General features: G+C 46.9%; 1 protein-coding gene across 2 annotated transcripts in view; it reads right to left on the bottom strand.

Annotated features, from left to right (window-relative positions):
* Nucleotides 1-23852, bottom strand: part of stxbp5l (syntaxin binding protein 5L) — a 679153-nt gene that overhangs the window by 446655 nt on the left and 208646 nt on the right. For both annotated transcript variants that reach the window (XM_068039933.1, XM_068039934.1), the window contains exon 5: nt 1534-1634. In XM_068039933.1, the coding sequence (XP_067896034.1) occupies nt 1534-1634 (101 nt within the window). The remainder of the gene's footprint in view (nt 1-1533; nt 1635-23852) is intronic.

The following is a 23852-nucleotide window of genomic DNA, read 5'->3' as shown; positions in this document are numbered from 1 at the left end:
AATAGTTCTGTGGACTGTAGAGACGGTTCAAATTGGTCACATGAGACAATTGGCATAGATTTGGTCACTTTCCCCTAATGGTAGTCTTCTAAGGAAAGCAAATTTAGTGTTCCATTAAAACTGCAGGGATCGGTCTCAAATTTAAAGAAGCTACTGCTCCTGTTGCTACTTCATGCATTTCTCAAATGGGGACCAGGGAATTTTCAGACTGTGCATTGGCAATGGATAAATGGTTACTGAGTAATTTTTTGATGTTGCTTTTTGATGATGGTTTAAATGGACTCAGTACTGAGCGTTTAGCAGATGGAGATAACTGGCCAGTACTCAGTTACGCTATTATCAGTAGGAATAGCATTTCTTAATCCTAGTTGTTGGCAATGAAGTATGCAAAAAAATCATTGCATTCACATATTTAGATGTTTTGTAAAAGCAAAGAGGTACCATGAATCTGAAGGAAACAACTGGTTGATAACCATAGTGGCAAGCTACCTGCTTTGCCTTTAAAGCAGCATCTGCTGGTGCCACACTAGCTCAAATATCTGTACCAAACTTTAAAGTTAAAGCAGGAATAAAAAAAAAACAGTGTAACAGAGTTCTAAAGATTAGATGGGGTTGGCAAACCTCCAATTGCTGATTTATCTGGACTCACTCCAATTATGGAAGATTGTTTCCCACCTCCTGAAGCAGTGCTGCCTTGTGTAGATTTGGGGGCTTGGGCACAGTCACAGCTATATCATAACTTAATGAAAACAATCAGACTGCTTTATCATCTGGCACTCCGAATGCTTGACTGCACTTAGAACAATACACTTGAAACGATGTACAGAGTTTTTGTCAAAACAAAACAAAATGATTCCCTTGAGAGTTCAGTGAGTAAATATAACATGCAGTATTATTGTTGAGTTAGTTGATCTGAACAAGAACAGCAGTGGGACAATACAAAAATGTTAGTGTCCATAAGCTATGGGAGAGTGGGAATCCTGCTCCCAATAATTATCCAATGACCCTGCTGCAAAGTGTGTAACTTTGTAAGACAGGAAGCACGTAATCAGATTCAACTGCAATGCTCTTCATGATTATATCACCCATCAAAACTCACTGCCTAGACTGACACATGAAGAATGGCCACTATGGCAATGTACTGAAGTACTGCTAACTTCAATTGAACTGTACATTGCTCTGATTCTCCTCCCAGAGAGGAAAAACACAGGGGATAAGTAAATAGCAAATTAGAGCAAAATGGAAAAGAAAAAATAGCAAGACACAAATTAAAACTTTAACATATATGAATAGCAGTAAGGAGTAGCCAGACTACTGGCAACAGAAAAATAATTGATATGTTAGCCTTGGCACAGGGAGGAAGTCACATATGTATTAATCTGATTTTATGACAAAAAGTCTTTGAATATAGGCAAATGATCATTTCAATAAATCACAAACTATGAACTAAGATATGTTTGTATATCAAACGCTGCATTTAAAATTTTCTTGTCACACCACTTCAGAAAAATAGCAACATGAATGACCTCTTACCGCTCTCGATTGAATTTGAGTGAATGAAGAATTGCTGGACGCTTTTGTCGAAGATTCCATAAATGAAGTGTGTCATCTGCACATGCACTTACTAAAGCTCCCTGCAAAGATATGGAAAAATAAATTTAATGAATGATCAAATTATTCTTACTCCCCACAGGATAAAATGGTACACTGAAATTATTTAAATTGAATGGAGAGACTGGAGAAGCTTAGAATGTTCTCCTAAGGGCAGAGGAAGTTAAGGAGAGATTTGATAGAAGCATTCAAAATAAGGATAGAGTAAATAAGGAGAAACTGTTTACAGTGGCAGAAAGATCAGTAACCATTGGGCAAAACGTAATTGGCAAAAGAACCAGAGGTGACAAGAGAAAGGATTTTTTTTAAACACAGTGTGGAGACCACCAACAAACCAAAAAAAACCTAATCTACCAACTGACCCCAATTTAAGAAACAAAAACCAAACAGACAAGATTTCACTTCTATAAATTTTACTTTAACACTCAAACCAAAACCAACATAAATTAAACAGGAACTAACAGTTTAACCACAATTTATATACGTATATCTTAAAGATTACACGTTAACTATCAGATGCTACAGGGATGTATCTCACAAGTCCTTTGAAGTCCTATTGGCAGGGTGACACTGAACAGTCATAAAGTCCTTCAGGTCTTTGCACTTTTCAAGTGCATCTCCAGATTCCCGTCTCCCAAGTTGCAAACACCAGTTTCCACTCGATGGCAGTTTCTCTGCAATCCAAACTCCACCAATACTGTCTCCACCAAAACTGCACGCCCTTCTGGAACTTCTGTGATTTTGCTCACAACAGTCCAGGTGGTGTAGCTTCACAGATCTCGCCTTACACAACTCTTTAAGGCACCGAAAACAACAGTAGCAACTTGTATCCTCCAAGGGTCAGCTCCCAGAATCCAGGTTCCACCACCCATAGCCAAAACATCTGCTTCAACCAGCTGCTTTGTAGTCTGTTTAGTCCAAGTAGCCTTTCTGAAAGCACCAAAAAAAACTCCACAGCAGATCAGAAAACAGGTTCCAAACTCAGCGGCTTGTCTACTCAGAAGGCATTTTACCATTGGACAATCTTTTATTAATCTACTTGTTAATTTACATTTCTTAGGAGAGGCATTCTACTGCTCAACATGGCTCCCTGACAGCCAAAACAACCATTCCAGCCTGTTGCTTTTTGCAGTCTCCTCAAGCACTCTCCAAAGTCTTCTTATGAAACTGAAACCTAAGCTCCAATCACATGCTTCTGGTAAAAAAAAAAGCATGTTTGTTTAATCTGACTCTGACCTCTCAGAACATTAAAGCCTTTTAGTTTCAGTTTCAAATCAAGGTTTGCCTCAAAAAAACACCCTTGGAATCCAAAGTTAAAGCACCCAACAAGTCAGCTGCACAGAACGCAGTCAGAAATTCATCTTTGTTCAGCCTGGATAAGTACGGTTCCAACAATACTCAGCAAGTTCTACACCATTCAGGACAAAGCAACCCGCTTGATTGGCACCCCATCCAACACCTTAAACATTCACTCCCTCCACCACTGAAGCACAGTGGCAGCAGTATGTACCATTTACAAGGTGCATTGTAGCAACTCACCACACCTCCTTCAACAGCAGCTTCCAAACCTGCAACCTCTTCCATTTAGAAGGACAAGGGCAACAGATCCGTGGGAACACCACCATCTCAAGTTCCCCTCTAAGCCACATACCATCCTGACTTGGAAATGTATCACCTTTCCTTCACAGTCGCTGGATCAAAATCCTGGAACTCCCTCATTAACAGCACTGTGGGTGTACCCGCACCAGATGGACTGCAGCAGTTCAAGAAGGCAGCTTACCACCACCTTCTCAAGGGAAATTCAGATGGGCAACAAATGCTGGCCTTGCCAGCAGTGCTCACCTCCCAAGAAACTAACAAAAAAAGCCTCAGAGAAGTTGCCAGGAAGAGGGATGGAATCGGTTACTGAGGAAGTGAGTTTGTAGCAAGGACCGAAGACAATAGCTTCAATCTTCCCAAAATTTAATCAGAGGAAATCTCTGCTCGTCCAGAACTGGATGTTGGATAAGCAATCTGACAATTTACAGACAGTGCAAGGGCCGAGAGAGGTGGTAGTGAGGTAGAGCTTGTGAATTGTGTATCAATTGTTTAATTATATGCAGGTGGAAGGTGTTAACTGGGGTCTTACTTCAGCACTTATAAGGAGACTCTTACTAAGACTGGTGGAGGGTTTTGAGTGAGGAGCTACATGTTTGTAATCCTTTTACTCTGTACAATAAATGTGAAACTGAGTAAAGATAGGCTCCAGTATTATCCTTCCATAACAAGCTTTCTGGAATTTAACAGAGCTGATTATCATCTGCGATCAGGTGGAAACTGACAGTATGGGCTGGATTTAATAATCACGCCACTGGGAGCAGCGGTGGGTGTGCAAAATGCCGGCGCTCCCGCTTGTCCCGTGATTGGCTGCTCTGCTGCGATTACACGGCGGGCAACTATTTTTCATTATGGAGGCGGCCGTTCCCCCCCCAATCACATGGCTGGATCAGAAATGGTGACTGCGTTCACAGAGTCACCTGATGTAGGACCAGGTACTCGTGCATGCTTTAAAAGCATACCAGCCCTGCGTTCACTCTGTCCCTGCATTCTACCATAGCTCACTGAAACAACACTTCTGAGCTGTTCCAAAAAGTTAAAACTCAGCAAGTCATCCCACTGGGCATTCCGAACATGTCAGAAGTCTGAGCAAGGTTGTCCCCACGGTTCAGTGATGCCTCCCTGCTTATTCTCCTCCAGGCTGCAAGGAAAAGGCGGGACGTCTTTTTCCCCAGCAATGGCAAGATGAGGTCCTCCCGCCTGACCAAGCAAGCCTGGACAGAGATTGCAGAGGTGGTTAGTAGGGGTGGGGTCACCTGACGAAACTGGGTCCAGTGTAGGAAGAGGGTCAATAACCTCCTGTGTTCAGCAAAGGTAAGTAGCACGTTCCAAAATTGCTTGATGTGATTTGGTGTCACTACACAGTATGTCACATGGGTGCCACTGCCATTTCAAAGACAGAGAGGACATAAGCAGATTGATGGCAGATGACTGGTTGCATTTGTGAATCAGTCTCCCTCGGTAATACCTCAGAGCAAGTTAGACCCATGACAAATTCAGTCAGTATGCCAGACAAAGCATCTCCCAGCTGTTGAGAAAGCACCCATATTAGCAGAACCGTGATGTTGGGATGTTTGGCAACGTTCAAAATCTGCATCCTTGCTCTTTAAGGAGAAGAGGGCACATAACAGGAGGGAGGCGGCTAGGACATGTGGCGTCTTTTAAGTCAAGCTGAAAAGGAGGCACTGGAACTAGCCGGGAGCCAAAGAGGATGTGCTATCTCAGACGTGGAGCTCGAGGTCCCAGCGCAAGAGAGTGATTATTGCCAACCAGGTACAAATGCAATAATCATAGTGAACTAGCTCTGGCATGCTGTCCTTAATGGGATATGTGTGGCCTAAACCAAACATATGTTGTTTTCATTGTATCTTGCAGGTCACTATTCGCAGGAGACTGCAGACCCCGAGAGTCTGACGACAACCTCTGAGGACGAGTAGCACTCAGAGGACGCACCATCCCATGACTGTCCTGCACCTTCCACCACAGCAGATACTTTCACTTGGTGGGAATCCGCTGGGCTTTACAATCAGTGTCACAAAATGGTGAAAGCACAACACATGCGCCCAAACAGCTGGCTAAGGCAGAGTCAGCTGGCGTCTCTGACAGTCGGAGGACTGTGAGTGGCCAGGCCCATGCTGAACTCCAGGCTGATGATAAGGCTCTGGTTTTGGCAGTGCAGGGCATGCTGGAGTTGCAGGGAAATGTAAGCCAGCATCTGGCGGAAATGCCTGAGGCCACGCGTAGCCTTGAGTAGGCGGAGGGGGAGTCCATTTTTTTTTCGGCTGCGTTTGCTGACAATGCAGCCACTCGGCGGCACAGTACTTGCACATGAACAAATGCAGGCTCTTCAACTGGAACGTCAGTGTCTGCGACGTTCAGTCAGCTGCCAGGCTTAAGGATGGCGCTGCTCAGTTTATCACAGGAAATGCTTACGATTAGATCGTTCTAGCAAACTAACCTTACATTAAGTTGGATGGAAGCACAGTAATATGCTATGTAGTTATAGGATACTAACTATAATCCTCAGATCCATTTAATATTCCAATAATCCTATTAAATTCAAAAGGAATTTTATGATTGCATTTCCAATGGAAGACAGTGAATTGGCACCCTGATGGATGGAAAGGAAAATCGGGCAGAGTATAAAATGTGCTGCCAATTCGTTATTGTGATTCAATGATATGACTGACCAGGACTGATTTCACCCGAACGCAGCCTCTCACTCCCGTTCCAACGGCCACTCTCCCCCCCTCGGCAACTCGTTTTCTGCCCTTCCCCACCCGCCGCTTCCCCCCCTCAGCCACTCACTCCAGACTGCGCTGCTCCCCCTGACTCCCCTGCCCAATTGTTTCCCTCTCCTCTGCACCCGCTCCACAGCTGCTCACTCCCCGCTTTCCCGCCCCCCCCCCCTTCAACCGCTAGCTCCATGCCGCGCCGCTTCCCTCCTCTCGGCCATTCACTCCCACGTTTGATCGATCTCAACGTGCCGCCTGAAGAAGCAAGCGGTGATGGGGCGACGTAGGAGCGAGTGGACGAGAGGAGGGAAGTGGCGTGGCATGGAGCTAGCGGCTGGAAGGGGACAAGAAAGCGGGGAGCGGGTGGCTGGAGAGCGGGGTGGCACGAAGCGAGGAACAATTGGCCAGGGGAGTGGGGGGGAGCAGGGAGGTCTGGAGTGAGCGGCTGAGGGGTAAAGCATCGAGGTCTGGAGCGAGGGGGAACAGCTTCAGCCTCAAAGTCTCCCATTCAGCTGCTTGCTCCAGCCAAGTGGGGGACTGGATACCCGATGATGCTGAATCAAGCATGCGCGAAGATGGACCAGGCGCAGATACGCGATGACGTTGGCGCTGCGCGGTGACATCATCCCACGCATGCACCACTTAGTCCTGGCAAGATGTAGCTGTGCATGTGCGCAACTTGGTGTACTCTGCTGACGTCAGCGGGCTGCTGTGTTGTCAGGAATCACTGTTTTTTTCATTCGTTAATGGGGATGTGGGCATCCCTGGCCAGGCCAACATTTATTGCACATCCCTAATTGCCCATGAGAAGGTGGTGGTGAGATGCCTTCTTGAAGTGCTGCAGTCCATGTGGGGTAGGTACACCCACAATGATGTTAGGAAGGGAGTTCCTGGATTTTGACCCAGCGACAGTGAAGGAATGGCGATATAGTTCCAATTCAGGATAGTGTGTGGCTTGGAGGGGAACTTACAGCTGACGGTGTTCCCATGCATCTGCTGCCCTTGTCCTTCTAGGTGGTGGAGGTCGCGGGTTTTGAAGGTGCTGTCGAAGGAGCCTTGGTGTGTTACTGCAGTGCATCTTGTAGATGCCACTGTGCGTCATTGGTGGAGGGAGTGAATGTTTGTAAATGGGGTGCCAATCAAGCGTACTGCTTTGTCCTGGATGGTGTCGAGCTTCTTGAGTGTAGTTGGAGCTGCACCCATCCAGGCAAGTGGAGAGTATTCTATCACATTCCTGACTTGTGCCTTGTAGATAGTGGACAGGCACTGGGGAATCAGGAGGTGAGTTACTCGCCGCTGGATTCCTAACCTCTGAACTGCTCTTGTAGCCACGGTGTTTATATGGATACTCCAGTTCAGTTTCTGGTCAATGGTAACTCCAGGATGTTGATAGTGGGGGATTCGGCAATCATAATGCCATTGAATGTCCAGGGGAGATGGTTAGTTTCTCTCTTGTTGGAGATGGTCATTGCCTGTCACTTGTATGGTGTGAATGTTTCTTGCCATTATCAGCCCAAGCCTGGATACTGACCACGACTTGCTGCATTTCTACACGGACTTCTTCAGTATCTGAGGAATCACGAATGGTGCTGAACATTGTGCAATCATCAGCAAACAGCCCCACTTCTGACCTTATGATGGAGGGAAGGTCATTGATGAAGCAGCTGAAGATCTTTGGGTCTAGGACACTACCCTGAAGAATTCCCGCAGTGAGGTCCTGGAGCAGAGATGATTGACCTCCGACAACCACAACCATCTTCCTTTGCGCTAGGTATGACTCCAACCAGCGGAGAGTTTTCCCCCTGATTCCCATTGACTGCAATTTTGCCAGGGCTCCTTGATGCCAGACTCAGTCAAATGCTGCCTTGATGTCAAGGGCAGTCACTCTTACCTCACTTCTTGAGTTGAGCTCTTCTGTCCATGTTTGAACCAAGGCTGTAATGAGGTCAGGAGGTGAGTAGCCCTGGCGGAACCCATGGGGCGGCACAGTGGCGCAGTGGTTAGCACCGCAGCCTCACAGCTCCAGGGACCCGGGTTCGATTCTGGGTACTGCCTGTGTGGAGTTTGCAAGTTCTCCCTGTGTCTGCGTGGGTTTTCTCCGGGTGCTCCGGTTTCCTCCCACAAGCCAAAAGACTTGCAGGTTGGTAGGTAAATTGGCCATTATAAATTGTCACTAGTATAGGTCGGTGGTAGGGAAATATAGGGACAGGTGGGGATGTTTGGTAGGAATATGGGATTAGTGTAGGATGAGTATAAAGCTGGGTGGTTGATGGTCGGCACGGACTCGGTGGGCCGAAGGGCCTGTTTCAGTGCTGTATCTCTAATCTAAAATCTAATCGGAACCCAAACTCCACATCACTGATCAGGTTATTGCTGAGCAAGTGCCGCTTGATATCACTGTCGTCGACACCTTCCATCACTTTACTGATGATCAAGAGTAGACTGATGGGGCTGTAATTGACCGGGTTGGATTTTTCCTGCTTTTTGTGTACAGGACATACTTGGGCAATTTTCCACATTGCCGGGTAGATGCCAGTGTTGTAGCTGTACTAGAACAGCTTGGCTAGGGGAGCAGCTAGTTCTGGAGAACAGGTCTTCAGTACCATTGCCAGAATGTTGTCAGAGCCCATAGCCTTTGCAGTATCCAGTGCTTCAGTCATTTCTTGATATCATGCGGAGTGAATTGAATTGGCTGAAGACTGGCATCTGTCCATGCCACGACTGCTGCCATGTCCCAGGCATATGAGCGCATGTCTTCATCCATCAAAAGGTTGGCGACCCTCAAGGAGAGCCACATTCCACAGATGCGCCATGACCTGAAAACCCTTACCTTGGCCATGATGTCCCCTCAGCAATGGCATGTCAAGAGAAGGACCAGGAGGCCAATGAATGTTTCAGCTCTTAGTCCTTCTCCAGTGAGCAGGGAGGTTCCAAGGAACCTTGAGAGGCAGGAGGAGAGGATGCGCTCCACATCTTGGGTCTCCCCTCAGGGTGATTCGAGTGTGCACGCCGGCTCCTCTTACCCTCCGCCAGTGAGCCAAGCTCCAGCAGCCGCGATGCCCGTGTGCACTCTTGCAACAGTGCAGGAAGCCTTCAGGCAGCTGGGGCTCTCTAGGCCTCAGGCACCCAGAGGACACCCTCCGAAATCATCCCAAGCCAAGGGGCATCATGATCAGCAGCCTGCCTCCAATCCAGCTGCTGTCGCGAGGGTTGTACCACGCAGAAGCACACACAAATATATAAAAATGATACCTTGATACTCATGGATATTAATGGGTGAAACAGATATTTCATGTTTAAAGTAATTAAAAGTTCATTGGTGTAAATCCTCAGCCTTCATTGATGGAAAACCGCATTCCACCATGGGGTGATTGTGACTCCTACAATCCCCTCAAATACTTTACTACATTGGCAAAGTGACCACTGACACCATTAACACCCCCATGAACATGATTATTTCATTACTCGAATGATGTCACATTGGCACTGGCTGAATTGGATATTCATTCATGCTGGAGGCAAGATAGTACAGAGGCAGAAAACTTGGCACTACATGGATGAGGGTGAGTTTTTGTTAGAAGTATATTTATTGCAAGTCATGGATTGTATAAATGCTACATTATAAGGCTCTGACTTGCCTCCCTTGTGTGTTGCTCAATATGTCTGCCCTCCATTACTCTGCTAGGATCTTCCATGGCTGCTTGGCCTTGTGTGCCCTCTGCATCCTCTTCATCATAGGAAGTCTCATACTCTCACATGTCTTCCTCTTGCAAGGCCTCCTCCCTCTGTAGTGCTATGTTATGGAGAATGCAGCCGACCACAACAATGCACCCAACCGTCTGTGGGGCATATTGAAGGGCTCCACCAGATCTATCATCTTCAGCATACCAATGGCCAGCTCGATGTTCACTCCGAGCCATGGCAGGTTTTGTAACACTCTTCCGCATCATTGCTGGGGTTCCTTACAGGCATCAGAAGCCATGTCCTCAATGAGTAGCCTTTATCCCCGAGAATCCACCCTTGAAGGCAAGTGGGGGGGGGCGTGAAAAGATGTGGCACCTCGGACTGCCAAAGTATGAATGATTCATGGCAGCTTCCCAGGAAGCGGGCACACACTTGTAGGTAGCGTTTTCTGTGATCGCATACAAGTTATACATTAATGGAATGAAAACTCTTCCTGTTGGTGAAGGCAGCTGGTTGGTCCGTGACAGCCTTGATGGCCACGTGCATGCAGTTGATCACAGCTTGGACCTGTGGGAATTCCGCAATGGATCCAAATCCAATGGCCCTCTCGGCCTAACTCTCAGGGTCTGTCCTGTAGCGCACATAATCACCGGCCCTCCTGAACAGAGCATTGGTCACCTATTTAATGCAGTGGTGCGCTGCGGATTGGGGGACCCCACATATGTCCCTGGTGGATCCCTGGAATGATCCAGAGGCAGAAAAGTTTAGGGCCACAGCAATCTTCCGGGCCAGTGCCACAGGGTGATCACCAAAACCCATTGGTCGCAAATCATCATTGTGATATACATAAATGATTTGGAGGAAAGTATAGGTGGTCTGATTAGCAAGTTTGCAGACGACACTAAGATTGGTGGAGTAGCAGATAGTGAAGGGGACTGTCAGAGAATACAGCAGAATATAAATAGATTGGAGAGTTGGGCAGAGAAATGGCAGATGGAGTTCAATCAGGGCAAATGCGAGGTGATGCATTTTGGAAGATCCAATTCAAGAGTGAACTATACAGTAAATGGAAAAGTCCTGGGGAAAATTGATGTACAGAGAGATTTGGGTGTTCAGGTCCATTGTCCCCTGAAGGTGGCAACGCAGGTCAATAGAGTGGTCAAGAAGGCATACGGCATGCTTTCCTTCATCGGACGGAGTATTGAGTACAAGAGTTGGCAGGTCATGTTACAGTTGTATAGGACTTTGGTTCGGCCACATTTGGAATACTGCATGCAGTTCTGGTCACCACATTACCAAAAGGATGTGGATGCTTTGGAGAGGGTGCAGAGGAGGTTCACCAGGATGTTGCCTGGTATGGAGGGCGCTAGCTATGAAGAGAGGTTGAGTAGATTAGGATTATTTTCATTAGAAAGACGGAGGTTGAGGGGGGACCTGATTGAGGTGTACAAAATCATGAGAGGTATAGACAGGTTGGATAGCAAGAAGCTTTTTCCCAGAGTGGGGGATTCAATTACTAGGGGTCACGAGTTCAAAGTGAAAGGGGAAAAGTTTAGGGGGGACATGCATGGAAAGTTCTTTACGCAGAGGGTGGTGGGTGCCTGGAACGCGTTGCCAGCGGAGGTGGTAGACGCGGGCACGATAGCGTCTTTTAAGATGTATCTAGACAGATACATGAATGGGCAGGAAGTAAAGAGATACAGACCCTTAGAAAATAAGCGTCATGTTTAGATAGAGGATCTGGATCGGCGCAGGCTTGGAGGGCCGAAGGGCCTGTTCCTGTGCTGTAATTTTCTTTGTTCTTTGTTCTTTGAGCAGTGCGCAGAGGTCTGTGATGGCCTCTCTGGACAGCCGCAGTCTTCTCCGGCAGCTCCACTCAGACATCTGCAGGTATGTCAGTTACTTGCTGCTTATTTGTGCTCTTCGTTACATTGTCAGCTGCTGCTGCTCACGTCTGGGAGGTTCATCTTGTGCCACAGCTGCCTCTTGGGCCAGCCTCTGGCAGATTCGCCTCAGCTTACCACAAGAAAACAGGGTAAATCATACCCATCTCGAGTCTCCTTGGACCTTTGGCTTCTTTTGAACATTAAGTTTACCAATCTGGGCAAAGAGATGTCTGAATTTTGGTTACAGGATGCCTACATTAGCTCCATGGTATGGATTGATGTTGGACCTGCAACATTTCCAAAAGTGCAAGACATTGTGAGCAAACCAACAACATTTCAGTGCCCTGCACTGGCCTTCCGAAAGAAACCAACTCTACACTTGCAGAGTTCTCCCAACTCCCCCCCAACACCCCCACCCCTCTCCACAGACAAACCACTCGCAGAGTTCTCCCAACTCCTAACCCTCGCCCCCACACAGACAAACCACTTGCAGAGTTCTCCCAACCTCCCCCCTCACAGACAATGCAGTTGCCGAGTTCTTTCAAGCAACCACTTCCTCTGGAAAACAGCAGTAAAGTAAATTACCCTTTCGAGTCACCAAGAACTCTCGCCTCGGTGCCGCCAGCTTTTTAAAGACGCGAAACTGAAGGCATGTGAGTGCTGTACGTCCAACACAAGATTGCGAATGCCTGGTACGATCGCGATAAATTACATTCAGATGTATGCTAAATAGTGTTTAACATATGTAAATGCCATTTCCGCCGTGGCAGTGTGGAAGAGCCGCCAGGGCACTTCACTGCCGCTGACAGAATCAGAACGCAGCATTATGGAGTCAGGTTCCGTGGCAGACGACTCCACACCAATTCTCCACCACCCCCCCCACCCCAACCCCCCCATCTAAAATCCCACCTGCCAGAGGAGCATAAAATTCAGCCCTATGTTTTTGGATGATGCCACTGAGGGGCAGCATGCTAATGAGAAATAGAAGCGGGGGGCGAGGAAAGATTCTTGAGGGACGTCAGAATCTGGGGGACCAGATTCAATAGTAACTGTCAAAAGGGAACTGGATAAATACTTTGAGAAAGATTTGCAGGGCTATGGAGAAAAAGCAGGTGGAGTGGCATAGGCACAGAGTCAAATGACCTCCTTCTGTTCTGTACCATTCTCTGAAGTGAGTTGCCAAGACGATTCAGTAAGAATAATAAATTTATACTGAGTGGTTAGCTGGTGCTGCATTTTCTTCAGTGTTCATTTCAATGAAAAAGTAGACTATGAAATGTAAAACCGAGACCCTGCCTGTCCTCTCATGCGAACGTAAAAGGTCCTACAGCACTATTTCAAACAAGAACAGGGAGTTTTCCCCAGTATCCTGGCCAATATTTATCCCTCAATCAACATTACAAAACAGATTAGCTGGTCATTATCAAATGGCTGTTTGTGGAAACTGGCTGCCTATATTACAGCAGTGACTACACTTCTGATGTACTTCATTGGCTGTAAAGCATTTTGGGCACTCTGACATCAAGAAAGGCGTGATATAAGTGAAAGTCTTTCTTTCCTTATGTAAACAAAGGAACAAGACCAGTAACGAAAAATACTGAGCACAGAAGTGAAAACATTATAGGTATTTCTTCTATAATAAAAGCAAAATACTGCAGATGCTGGAAATCTGAAATAAAAACAGAAAGTGCTGGAAATACTCAGCAGGTCAGGCAGCATCTGTGGAGAGAGAAGCAGAGTTAATGTTTCAGGTTTGTGACCTTTCATCTGAATTGGCAGAGGATAGAAAAGAATTTAGGTATTTCTTCTGTTTTGCTCATTTGCAAAAATGCACTTTTACAGGAAGTTTACGAGAACAAAATGCAGTTTATAATCTACACAAAGATTCCAGATTTATTACTGTGCAGCTAATGCACTAAAGAGATTCATGTTTGCAGTGATTGATAGAATAATGAGTTTATAATCAGAAAAGGTTCATTCATTATACTCAAACAATATTCCTCTGAAAAAATTATAATACACCACCTAAGCGCATATCTATTAAATCTACAGTTTCAGAATCTTAATTCTTTTACATTCCATTTATGTGTCTAAATTCTCATTTCATCCATCCATTGTCCCATCCAAATTTCACACACTTTAATGCAACGAACTAGAGTTAATCACTGTTGAGGTACCTGCCTGCAGTGTTGATTAAACGGATTAATCGTCATGCTTCTCGACAATTGCTTGTGAAGTGGGTATTGACACTGACCAACTGATTTAAGTGCAGACGATATCAAATTCAAGAGCATACAAAGCAACCCAAAGGTTACTACTTTTTTAAACTCTTTAAGATTAACTTTTTTTTGTTTCTTCTTCCAATTAAAGGACGAAATCTTTTTTTTTAATTCATTCATGGGATGTGGGCGTCGCTGGTCAGGCCAGCATTTATTGCCCATCCCTAATTGCCCTTGAGAAGGTGGTGGTGAGCTGCCTTCTTGAACCGCTGCAGTCCATGTGGGGTAGGGACACCCACAATGCTGTCAGGAAGGGAGTTCCAGGATTTTGACCCAGCGACAGTGAAGGAACGGCGATATAGTTCCAAGTCAGGATGGTGAGTGACTTGGAGGAGAACTTGCAGGTGGTGGTGTTCCCATGTATGTGCTGCCCTTGTCCTTCTAGTTGGTAGAGGTCACGGGTTTGGAAGGTGCTGTCTAAGGAGCCTTGGTGCATTGCTGCAGTGTATCTTGTAGATGGTACACACTGCTGCCACTGTGCGTTGGTGGTGGGGGGAGTGAATGTTTGCAGATGGGGTGCCAATCAAGCGGGCTGCTTTGTCCTGGATGGTGTCGAGCTTCTTGAGTGTTGTTGGAGCTGCACCCATCCAGGCAAGTGGAGAGTATTCCATCACACTCCTGACTTGTGCCTTGTAGATGGTGGACAGGCTTTGGGGAGTCAGGAGGTGAGTTACTCGCCTCAGGATTCCTATCCTCTTACCTGCTCTTGTAGCCACGGTAGTAATATGGCTACTCCAGTTCAGTTTCTGGTCAATGGTAGTCCCTAGGATGTTGATAGTGGGGGATTCAGTGATGGTAATGCCGTTGAATGTCAAGGGGAGATGGTTAGATTCTCTCTTGTTGGAGATGGTCATTGCCTGGCACTTGTGTGGCGCGAATGTTACTTGCCACTTATCAGCCCAAGCCTGGATATTGTCCAGGTCTTGCTGCATTTCTACACGGACTGCTTCAGTATCTGAGGAGTCACGAATGGTGCTGAACAGTGTGCAATCATCAGCGAACATCCCCACTTCTGACCTTATGATTGAAGGAAGGTCATTGATGAAGCAGCTGAAGATGGTAGGGCCTCGGACACTACCCTGAGGAACTCCTGCAGTGATGTCCTGGAGCTCAGATGCTTGACCTCCAACAACCACAACCATCTTCTTTTGTGCTAGGTATGACTCCAGCCAGCGGAGAGTTTTCCCCATGATTCCCATTGACCTCAGTTTTGCTAGGGCTCCTTGATGCCATACTTGGTCAAATGCTGCCTTGATGTCAAGGGCAGTCACTCTCACCTCACCTCTTGGGTTCAGCTCTTTTGTCCATGTTTGAACCAAGGCTGTAATGAGGTCAGGAGCTGGCGGAACCCAAACTGAGTGTCACTGAGCAGGTTATTGCTAAGCAAGTGCCGCTTGATGGCACTGTTGATGACACCTTCCATCACTTTACTGATGATTGAGAGTAAGCTGATGGGGCGGTAGTTGGCCGGGTTGGACTTGTCCTGCTTTTTGTGTACAGGACATACCTGGGCAATTTTCCACATTACAGGGTAGATGCCAGTGTTGTAGCTGTACTGGAACAGCTTGGCTATGGGTGTGGCAAGTTCTGGAACACAGGTCTTCAGTACTATTGCCGGAATATTGTCAGGGCCCATAGCTTTTGCAGGATCCAGTGCCTTCAGTTGTTTCTTGATATCACGCGGAGTGAATCGAATTGGCTGAGGTCTGGCATCTGTGATGCTGGGGACTTCAGGTGGAGGCCGAGATGAATCATCAACTCGGCACTTCTGACAGAAGATTGTTGCAAATGCTTCAGCCTTATCTTTCGCACTGATGTGATGGGCTTCGCAATCATTGAGGATGGGGATATTTATGGAGCCACCTCCTCCAGTTAGTTGTTTAATTGTTCACCCCCATTCATGGCTGGATGTGGCAGGACTGCAGAGCTTAGATCTGATCCGTTGGTTATGGCATCGCTTAGCTCTGTCTATCGCATGCTGCTTACGCAGTTTGGCATGCAATTAGTCCTAGGTTGTAGCTTCAGCAGGTTGACACCTCATTTTGAGGTATGCCTGGTGCTGCTCCTGGCATGCCCTCCTGCACTCTTCATTGAACCAGGGTTGGTCTCCTGGCTTGATGGTAATGGTAGAGTGGGGGTTATGCAGGGCCATGAGGTTACAGATTGTGGTTGAGTACAATTCTGCTGATGCTGATGGCCCACAGCGCCTCATGGATGCCCAGTTTTGCATTGCTAGATCTGTTCGAAATCTATCCCATTTAGCAAGGTGATAGTGCCACACAACACAATGGACGGTATCCTCAATGTGAAGGCGGGACTTCGTCTCCACAAGGACTGTGTGGTGGTCACTCCTACCAATACTGTCATGGACAGATGCATCTGCGGCAGGCAGATTGGTGAGGACCAGGTCAAGTATGTTCTTCCCTCGTGTTGGTTCCCCCACCACCTGCCGCAGACCCAGTCTAGCAGCTATGTCCTTTAGGACTCGGCCAGCTCGGTCAGTAGTGGTGCTACCGAGCCAATCTTGGTGATGGACATTGAAGTCCCCCACCCAGAGTACATTTTGTGCCCTTGCCACCCTCAGTGCTTCCTCCAAGTGGTGTTCAACATGGAGGAGTACTGAGTCATCAGCTGAGGGAGGGCGGTAGGTGGTAATCAGTAGGAGGTTACCTTGCCCATTTTTGACCTGATGCCATGAGACTTCATGAGGTCCGAAGTCGATGTTGAGGACTCCCAGGGCAACTCCCTCCCTACTGTAAACCACTGTGCCACCACCTCCGCTGGGTCTGTCCTGCCGGTGGGACAGGTCATACGCGGGGATGGTGATGGCAGTGTCTGGGACATTGTCTGTAAGGTAAAATAAGTGATCCAATTCACATGACTAATACAGCTGCTTTTTCATCTGCTGTTACTAATGTTGCTGCTTTAAGAGTGCTTATTTCCTTAAATAAAGAGGAGGTAAGAATCCAATGTACATTGATATAATGGGCCATTATTGCAGTCAAAATAATAACAAGGTTAATGGCACTCGCTATTGCCCATCGGTCTTTGGCCTCCTTGTCTCGCGAGACAATGGGTAAGCGCCTGGAGGTGGTCAGAGGTTTGTGCAGCTGCGCCTGGAGTGGCTATAAAGGCCAATTCTAGAGTGACAGACTCTTCCACAGGTGCTGCAGATAAAATTGGTTGTCGGGGCTGTTACACAGTTGGCTCTCTCCTTGCGCTTCTGTCTTTTTTCCCGCCAACTGCTAAGTCTCTTCGACTCGCCATGCTTTCGCCCCGCCTTTATGGCTGCCCAACAGCTCTGGCGATCGCTGGCAACTGACTCCCATGACTTGTGATCAATGTCACAGGACTTCATGTCGCATTTGCAGATGTCTTTAAAGCAGAGCCATGGACAGCCGGTGGGTCTGGTACCAGTGACGAGCTCACTGTACAATGTGTCCTTGGGGATCCTGCCATCTTCCATGCGGCTCACATGGCCAAGCCATCTCAGGCGCTGCTGGCTTAGTAGGGTGTATATGCTGGGGATGTTGGCAGCCTCGAGGACTTCTGTGTTGGAGATACGGTCCTGCCACCTGATGCCAAGGATTCTCCGGAGGCAGCGAATATGGAATGAATTGAGACGTCGCTCTTGGCTGACGTACGTTATCCAGGCCTCGCTGCCGTAGAGCAAGGTACTGAGGACACAGGCTTGATACACTTGGACTTTTGTGTTCTGTGTCAGTGCGCCATTTTCCCACACTCTCTTGGCCAGTCTGGACATAGCAGTGGAAGCCTTTCCCATGCACTTGTTTAATTCTGCATCGAGAGACAGGTTACTGATGATAGTTGAGCCTAGGTAGGTGAACTCTTGAACCACTTTCAGAGTGTGGTCGCCGATATTGATAGATGGGGAATTTCTGACATCCTGTCCCATGATGTTCGTTTTCTTGAGGCTGATGGTTAGGCCAAATTCATTGCAGGCAGCCGCAAACCTGTCGATGAGTCTCTGCAGACACTCTTCAGTGTGAGATGTTAATGCAGCATCGTCAGCAAAGAGGAGTTCCCTGATGAGGACTTTCCATACTTTGGTCTTCGCTCTTAGACGGGCAAGGTTGAACAACCAGGTTGAACAAAAGGCCCATAGCCTTTGCAGTATCCAGTGCCTTCAGTCGTTTATTGATATCACACGGAGTGAATCGGATTGGTTGAAGACTGACATCTGTGATGCTAGGGACTTCAGGAGGAGGCTGAGATGGATCATCAACTAGGCACTTCTGGCTGAAGATTGTTGCAAATGCTTCAGCCTTATCTTTTGCACTGCTGTGCTGGGCTCCCCCGTCATTGAGAATGGGGATAGTTGTGGAGCCTCCTCCTCCTGTTAGTTGTTTAATTGTCCACCACCATTCACGATTGGTGATTGACCAGTTAATCTGTTTTGGTGGTGTTGGTTATTTACATATTCAAAAAAATGATAGCACAGAAATCCGGTCATGTCCAGAATCTGTTGCACAGGAGCAAGGCTCACACCTGTTAAAGTGTATGCTGACAGCATGCAATATTTATGCTGCTGGCTGACTTTAATGTTCCAAGCATGCAGCCAGTGCTACCTGTGCAACTCATTGGCTGCACGCCTATCGAAGGGGGTGTGGGCCGCGGGTGGGGTGGGGGGGGGGGGGGGGTGGAGGTGCGGTCGTACATTTTGGGCATCAATGATGCCATTTAAAAGCAGCCAGCACCTCTTAGTGGGGTGATGCATTCTGGCTGCAGAAGCCCAGGACGAACTTGTTAAAAATTTGGCTAAAGGAGGAAGTGAATGGAGAGCAAGGTTTTCGCAAACTGAAGTGGAGGCCCTGGTACAGGCATTAGAGGTGAGGAAGGAGGTCCTCTTCATCCCAGGGGGTAGTAAGGCCTCCAGGCAACTATGTTGCAGACAGTGGGGGGAAAAAATCACCAAGCTTGTCAATGCCAGAAGCATTGCACTAAGAACATGGCTACAATACCATAAGAATTTAAATAAACTAACTAGAGTTATTAAGATAATAAGACTGCTCTCATACTCTCTGCTCACAACTGCACAACTTACAGCATCATTAACTATAACACTGACACCAATAACATCCCCCATTGTTCACTCTCCTGTAGTCACTGCACCACACTTCACTATACATCCTCTTAATACTCACACAGTCACTACTATTATAACACTCACCTACCCACAACTCATCTCTCATGCACACAAATAGCCATTCTACCACAGCAGCCACATTCTCTGAAAAACCTCACACAACTCTCACCAATACCCTCCCTTCTTATTTGGAGAAGGTAGCACACAACATCAGACACTCTGCACAATAAGCTGTTTTCATCACCCACTTTTTCTCTCTACTCTCTTTTCACACCACAAGCTAAACTCTGTCCCTCTCTTTCATTTCAGTTGCTGAGAATATCTATAACTTTCAATCGAGGTAGAGAAGTCCAGCGGACTCTCTGAGTGCCAAGAAAGTTCAGATCATTGCCATTTTGTCACTCAAGATACTCCACCACCAGACTGCTGCAACCCATGCCAAGATGCCACAGTCTACAGTGAGACCCCTCTCGTGCTGAGTTGCTATTGATTATTCTCCAAGGTTATCTGAGGTGTCCTCAATGGAAGTTCAGCAGCCTTCCACCTCCCAAGATGCAGCCACTGCGAAAACACTTGCAGGAACATGAGGATACAAAAATAAACACAGCTGACACTAAGGAATTGCACAAGAGTGATTAATTTTTTTTTGTCTATACTGACAACTTGCTATTTGACCTAGGCACCGGACACCACAAAGGTACACCCAGCCCAATCGGCCCTGCGAAGACCTCCTCATTAACCTCTGGAGACTTGTTCCAAAACTGGGAGAGCTGTCCTACCGACTAGTCAAGCAACAGCCTAACATAGTCATACTCACAGAATCATATTTTTCAGCCAATGTTCCAGACCTCTACATCACCATCCCTGGGTATATCCTGTCCCACTGGATAAACCCACCAGAGGTGGTAGCACAGCAGTATTCTGTCGGGATGGAGTGGCCCTAGGAGTCCTGAATATTGACTCTGGACCCCATGAGGTCTTATGGCATCAGATCAAACATGGGCAAGGAAACTTCTGGCTGATTGTCACCTACCGCACCACCCCCCACCTCAGCTGATGAATCAGTGGTCACAAATTGGAAGAAGCACTGAGGGTAGCAAGGGCACAGAAGGTACTTTGGACAGGGGACTTCAATGTCTGTCACCAAGAATGGCTTGGTTGCACCACTACTGAGCAAGCTGGTCGAGTCCTGAAAGACCTAGCTACCAGACTGGGCCTGCAGCAGGTGGTGAGAGAACCAACACAAGAGAAAAACTTACTTGACCACCTCCTTCCCAATTTACCTGTCACAGATGCATCTGTCCATATCAGAATTGGTAGAAGTGACCATCACACAGTCCGTGTGGAGACAAAGCGCCACACTGAGGACACCCTCCATCATGTTGGCACTACCAATCTGCTAAATAAGATAGATTCAGAACAGACCTAGCAGTTCAAAACTGTGCATCTATGAGGCTTGTGGGCCATCAGCAGCAGCAGAATTGCGTACCACAACAATCTGTAACCTCATGCCCCAGCATATACTTCACTCTACTGTTACCATAAAGCCAGGGGGTCAAAGCTGATTCAATGAGGAGTGTAGAACAGCAGCACCATGCATATCTAAAAATGAGGTGCCAACTGGTGAAGCTACAATACAGGACCACATGCATGCTAAACAGTGGAAGTAGCATGCGATAGACAGAGCTAATTGATCCCACAACATAAGAACAGGAGTAGGCCATTTAGCTCCTTGGGCATGTTCCACCATTCAACAAGATCATGGCCCATCTGCAACCTAACTGCATATATCCCTTAACACCTATGGCTAACAAAATCCATCAATCTCAGCTTTAAAATTAACAACTGATGTACAATCAACTGCCATTTGTGGAAGAGAGTTCCAAATTTCTACCATCCTATATGTGTAGAAGGGTTTCCTAATTTTTTCCTGAAAGGAATGCCTCTAATTTTTAGATTATGCCCCCTAGTCCTAGACTCATCAACAAGCGGAAATAGTTTCTCTCTCTAGCTTAATTGTTCCCCTTAATATCTTGAAAACTTTGATCAAATCATCCATTAATCCATTAAAATTCCAGGGAATACAACCCTAGCTTGTGCAATCCCTCCTCGTAACTTAACACTTGGAGTCCAGGTATCATTCTGGTAAATCTACACTGCCTCCCTTCCAAGGCTAGTATATCCTTCGTAAAGTGTGGTGCCCAGGACTGCTCACAGTACACCAGGTGTGGTCTAACCAGGGTTTTGTATAGTTTGAAGCATGCTTTCTACCCCCTTGTATTCTAGTCCTCTGGATATAAAGGCCAGCATTCCATTAACTTTTTTGAAAGAAAAGACTTGCATTTATATAGTGCCTTTCACAAACCCAGAACCTCCCGAAGGGCTTTACAGCCAATGAAGTATTTTTGAAGTGTACTCAGTGTTGTAGTGCAGGAAACTGGGCAACCAATTTATGCACATCTAGCTCCCTCAAACAGCAATGTGATAATGACCACATAATCATTTTTTGTGATGTTGATTGAGGGATAAATATTGGCCAGGACACCAGAGGTATCTCCCTTGCTCTTCTTCAAAGTAGTATCATGAGATCCTTTACGTCCACCTGAGGGGTCAAAGTGGAGACTCGGTTTAATGTCTCATCTGAAAGATGGCACCTTCAACAGTGCAGCATTCCCTTAGTGCTGCACTGCAGTGTCAGCATTGATTTTTGTGAGAACTCCTGGATTATTTTCTGCATCTGTCCATTACATTTTAATAATCTCTGTACCAAGTCACTTTGGATGTTTACCGTTTCTATCTTTTCACCATTTAGAAAGTAACTTGTTCCATCTTTTCTGGGTCCAAAGTAGATGATCTGACAGTTGCCTACCTTAAAATCCATTTGCCATAGTTTTGTTCATTCACATGATCCAGTAACATCTTTTTTTTGCCTTCATCTATACTGCTTAAAATTCTGCCTATCTTTGTGCCATCAGCAAATTTAGATATGTGGCTTTCCAACCCATGATCCAAGTCATTAATAAACACAGTGATAGTTGAGACCCCAAGACAGATCCTTGAGGGACACGACAACCAACAGATAAGATCAAAACTCTGCAGTCAGGCGACATCAAGCTGTGAATGGTGATGGACAATTCAACAACTAATGGGAGGAGGCAGCTCCATGAACATTCCCATTCTTACCTCTGGTGGAGCCCAGCACGTGAATGCGAAAAACATTGCTGAAGCGTTTGCAATCATCTTCAGCTAGAAGTGCTGAGTGGATGACCCATCACGGCCTCCTCCTGAGGTCCCCACCATCACAGCTGCCAGGCTTCAGCCAATTCAATTCACTCCAATTTTATTTTATTATTCTTTCACAATTATTCTTTCATGGGACGTGGGCGTTGCTGGCCAGGCCAGCATTTATTGCCCATCCCCAATTGCCCTTGAGAAGGTGGTGATGAGCCGACTTCTTGAACCGCTGCTGTCCATGTGGCGTAGGCACAGCCACAGTGCTGTTAGGAGTTCCAGGGTGTTGACCCAGTGACAGTGAAGGAATAGAAATATAGTTCCAAGTCAGAATAGTGCATGACTTGGAGGGGAACTTGCAGGTGGTGGAGTTCCCATCCATCTGCTGCCCTTGTTCTTCTAGATGGTAGAGGTCACGGGTTTGGAAGGTGCTGTTGAAGGACTCTTGGTGAGTTGCTGCAGTGCATCTCGTAGATGGGACACACTGCTGCCACTGTGCATTGGTGGTGAAGGGAGTGAATGTTGAAGGTGGTGGATGGGGTGCCAATCAAGTGGGCTGCTTTGCCCTGGATGGTATCAAGCATCTTGAGCTGCACCCATCCAGGTAAGTGGACAGTATTTCATCACACTCCGGACTTGTGCCTTGTAGAGGGTGGACAGGCATGGGGGAGTCAGGAGGTGAGTTACTCGCTGCAGAATTCCCAGCCTCTGACCTGCTCTTGGAGCTGGTTCAGTTCAGATTCCAGTCAATGGTAACCCCAAGGATCTTGATGGTGGGGGATACAGCAATGGTAATGCCATTGAATGTCAAGGGAAGATGGTTGGATTCTCTCTTGTTTGTGATGGTCATTACCTGGCACTTGTGTGGCGCGAATGTTACTTGCCATTTATCAGCCCAAGCCTGGATGTTGTCCAGGTCTTGCTGCATCTGGACACAGGCTGCTTCATTATTTGAGGAGTCAAGAATGGTGCTGAACATTGTGCAATCGTCAGCAAACATCATCAAACATTGAGAAGGTGATGGTGAGCCGCCTTCTTGAAGCGCTGCAGTCCATGTGGTGTAGGTACACCCAAATTGCTGTGGGGAAGGGAGACCCAGTGACAGTGAAGGAACAGTGATATAGTCTCAAGTGAGGATAGTGTGTGGCTTGGGGGGGGAACATGCAGGTGGTGTTGTTCCCATGCGTATGCTGCCCTTGTCCTTCTCGGTGGTAGCAGTCATGGGTTTGGACGGCGCTGTGGAAGGAGGCTTGGCAAGTTACACAAGAACATAAGAACATAAGAAATCCGAGCAGGAGTAGGCCCCGAAAGCCTGCCCCACCATTCAATAAGATCATGGCTGATCTGCCCCAGACCTCAACTCCTCTTTCGTGCCAGCTCCTCATAGTCCTCAACGCCCCGATATTTCAAAAATCTATCTACCTCCTCTTTAAATACTTTCAGTGATCTAACCTCCACAATGGTCTGGGGTAGAGAATTCCTCTGAGAGAAGAAATTACTTCGCATCTCAGTTTTAAATGAGTGCCCCCTTATTCTGTAACTATGTCCCCTAGTTTGAGATTCCCCCATGAGTAGAAACATCTTCTCAACATCTATCCTGTCAAACCCCCTCAGAATCTTGTACATTTCAATAAGATCACCTCTCATTCTTCTAAACTCTAATGAATATAGGCCTAACCTGTTTAGCCGTTCTTGATAAGTCAACCCCTTCATCCCAGGAATC

The sequence above is a fragment of the Heterodontus francisci genome, chromosome 10 (assembly GCF_036365525.1).
Source record: "Heterodontus francisci isolate sHetFra1 chromosome 10, sHetFra1.hap1, whole genome shotgun sequence".
In the NCBI taxonomy this organism is placed as follows: domain Eukaryota; kingdom Metazoa; phylum Chordata; class Chondrichthyes; order Heterodontiformes; family Heterodontidae; genus Heterodontus; species Heterodontus francisci.
This window is presented reverse-complemented; position numbering and strand designations above follow the sequence as displayed.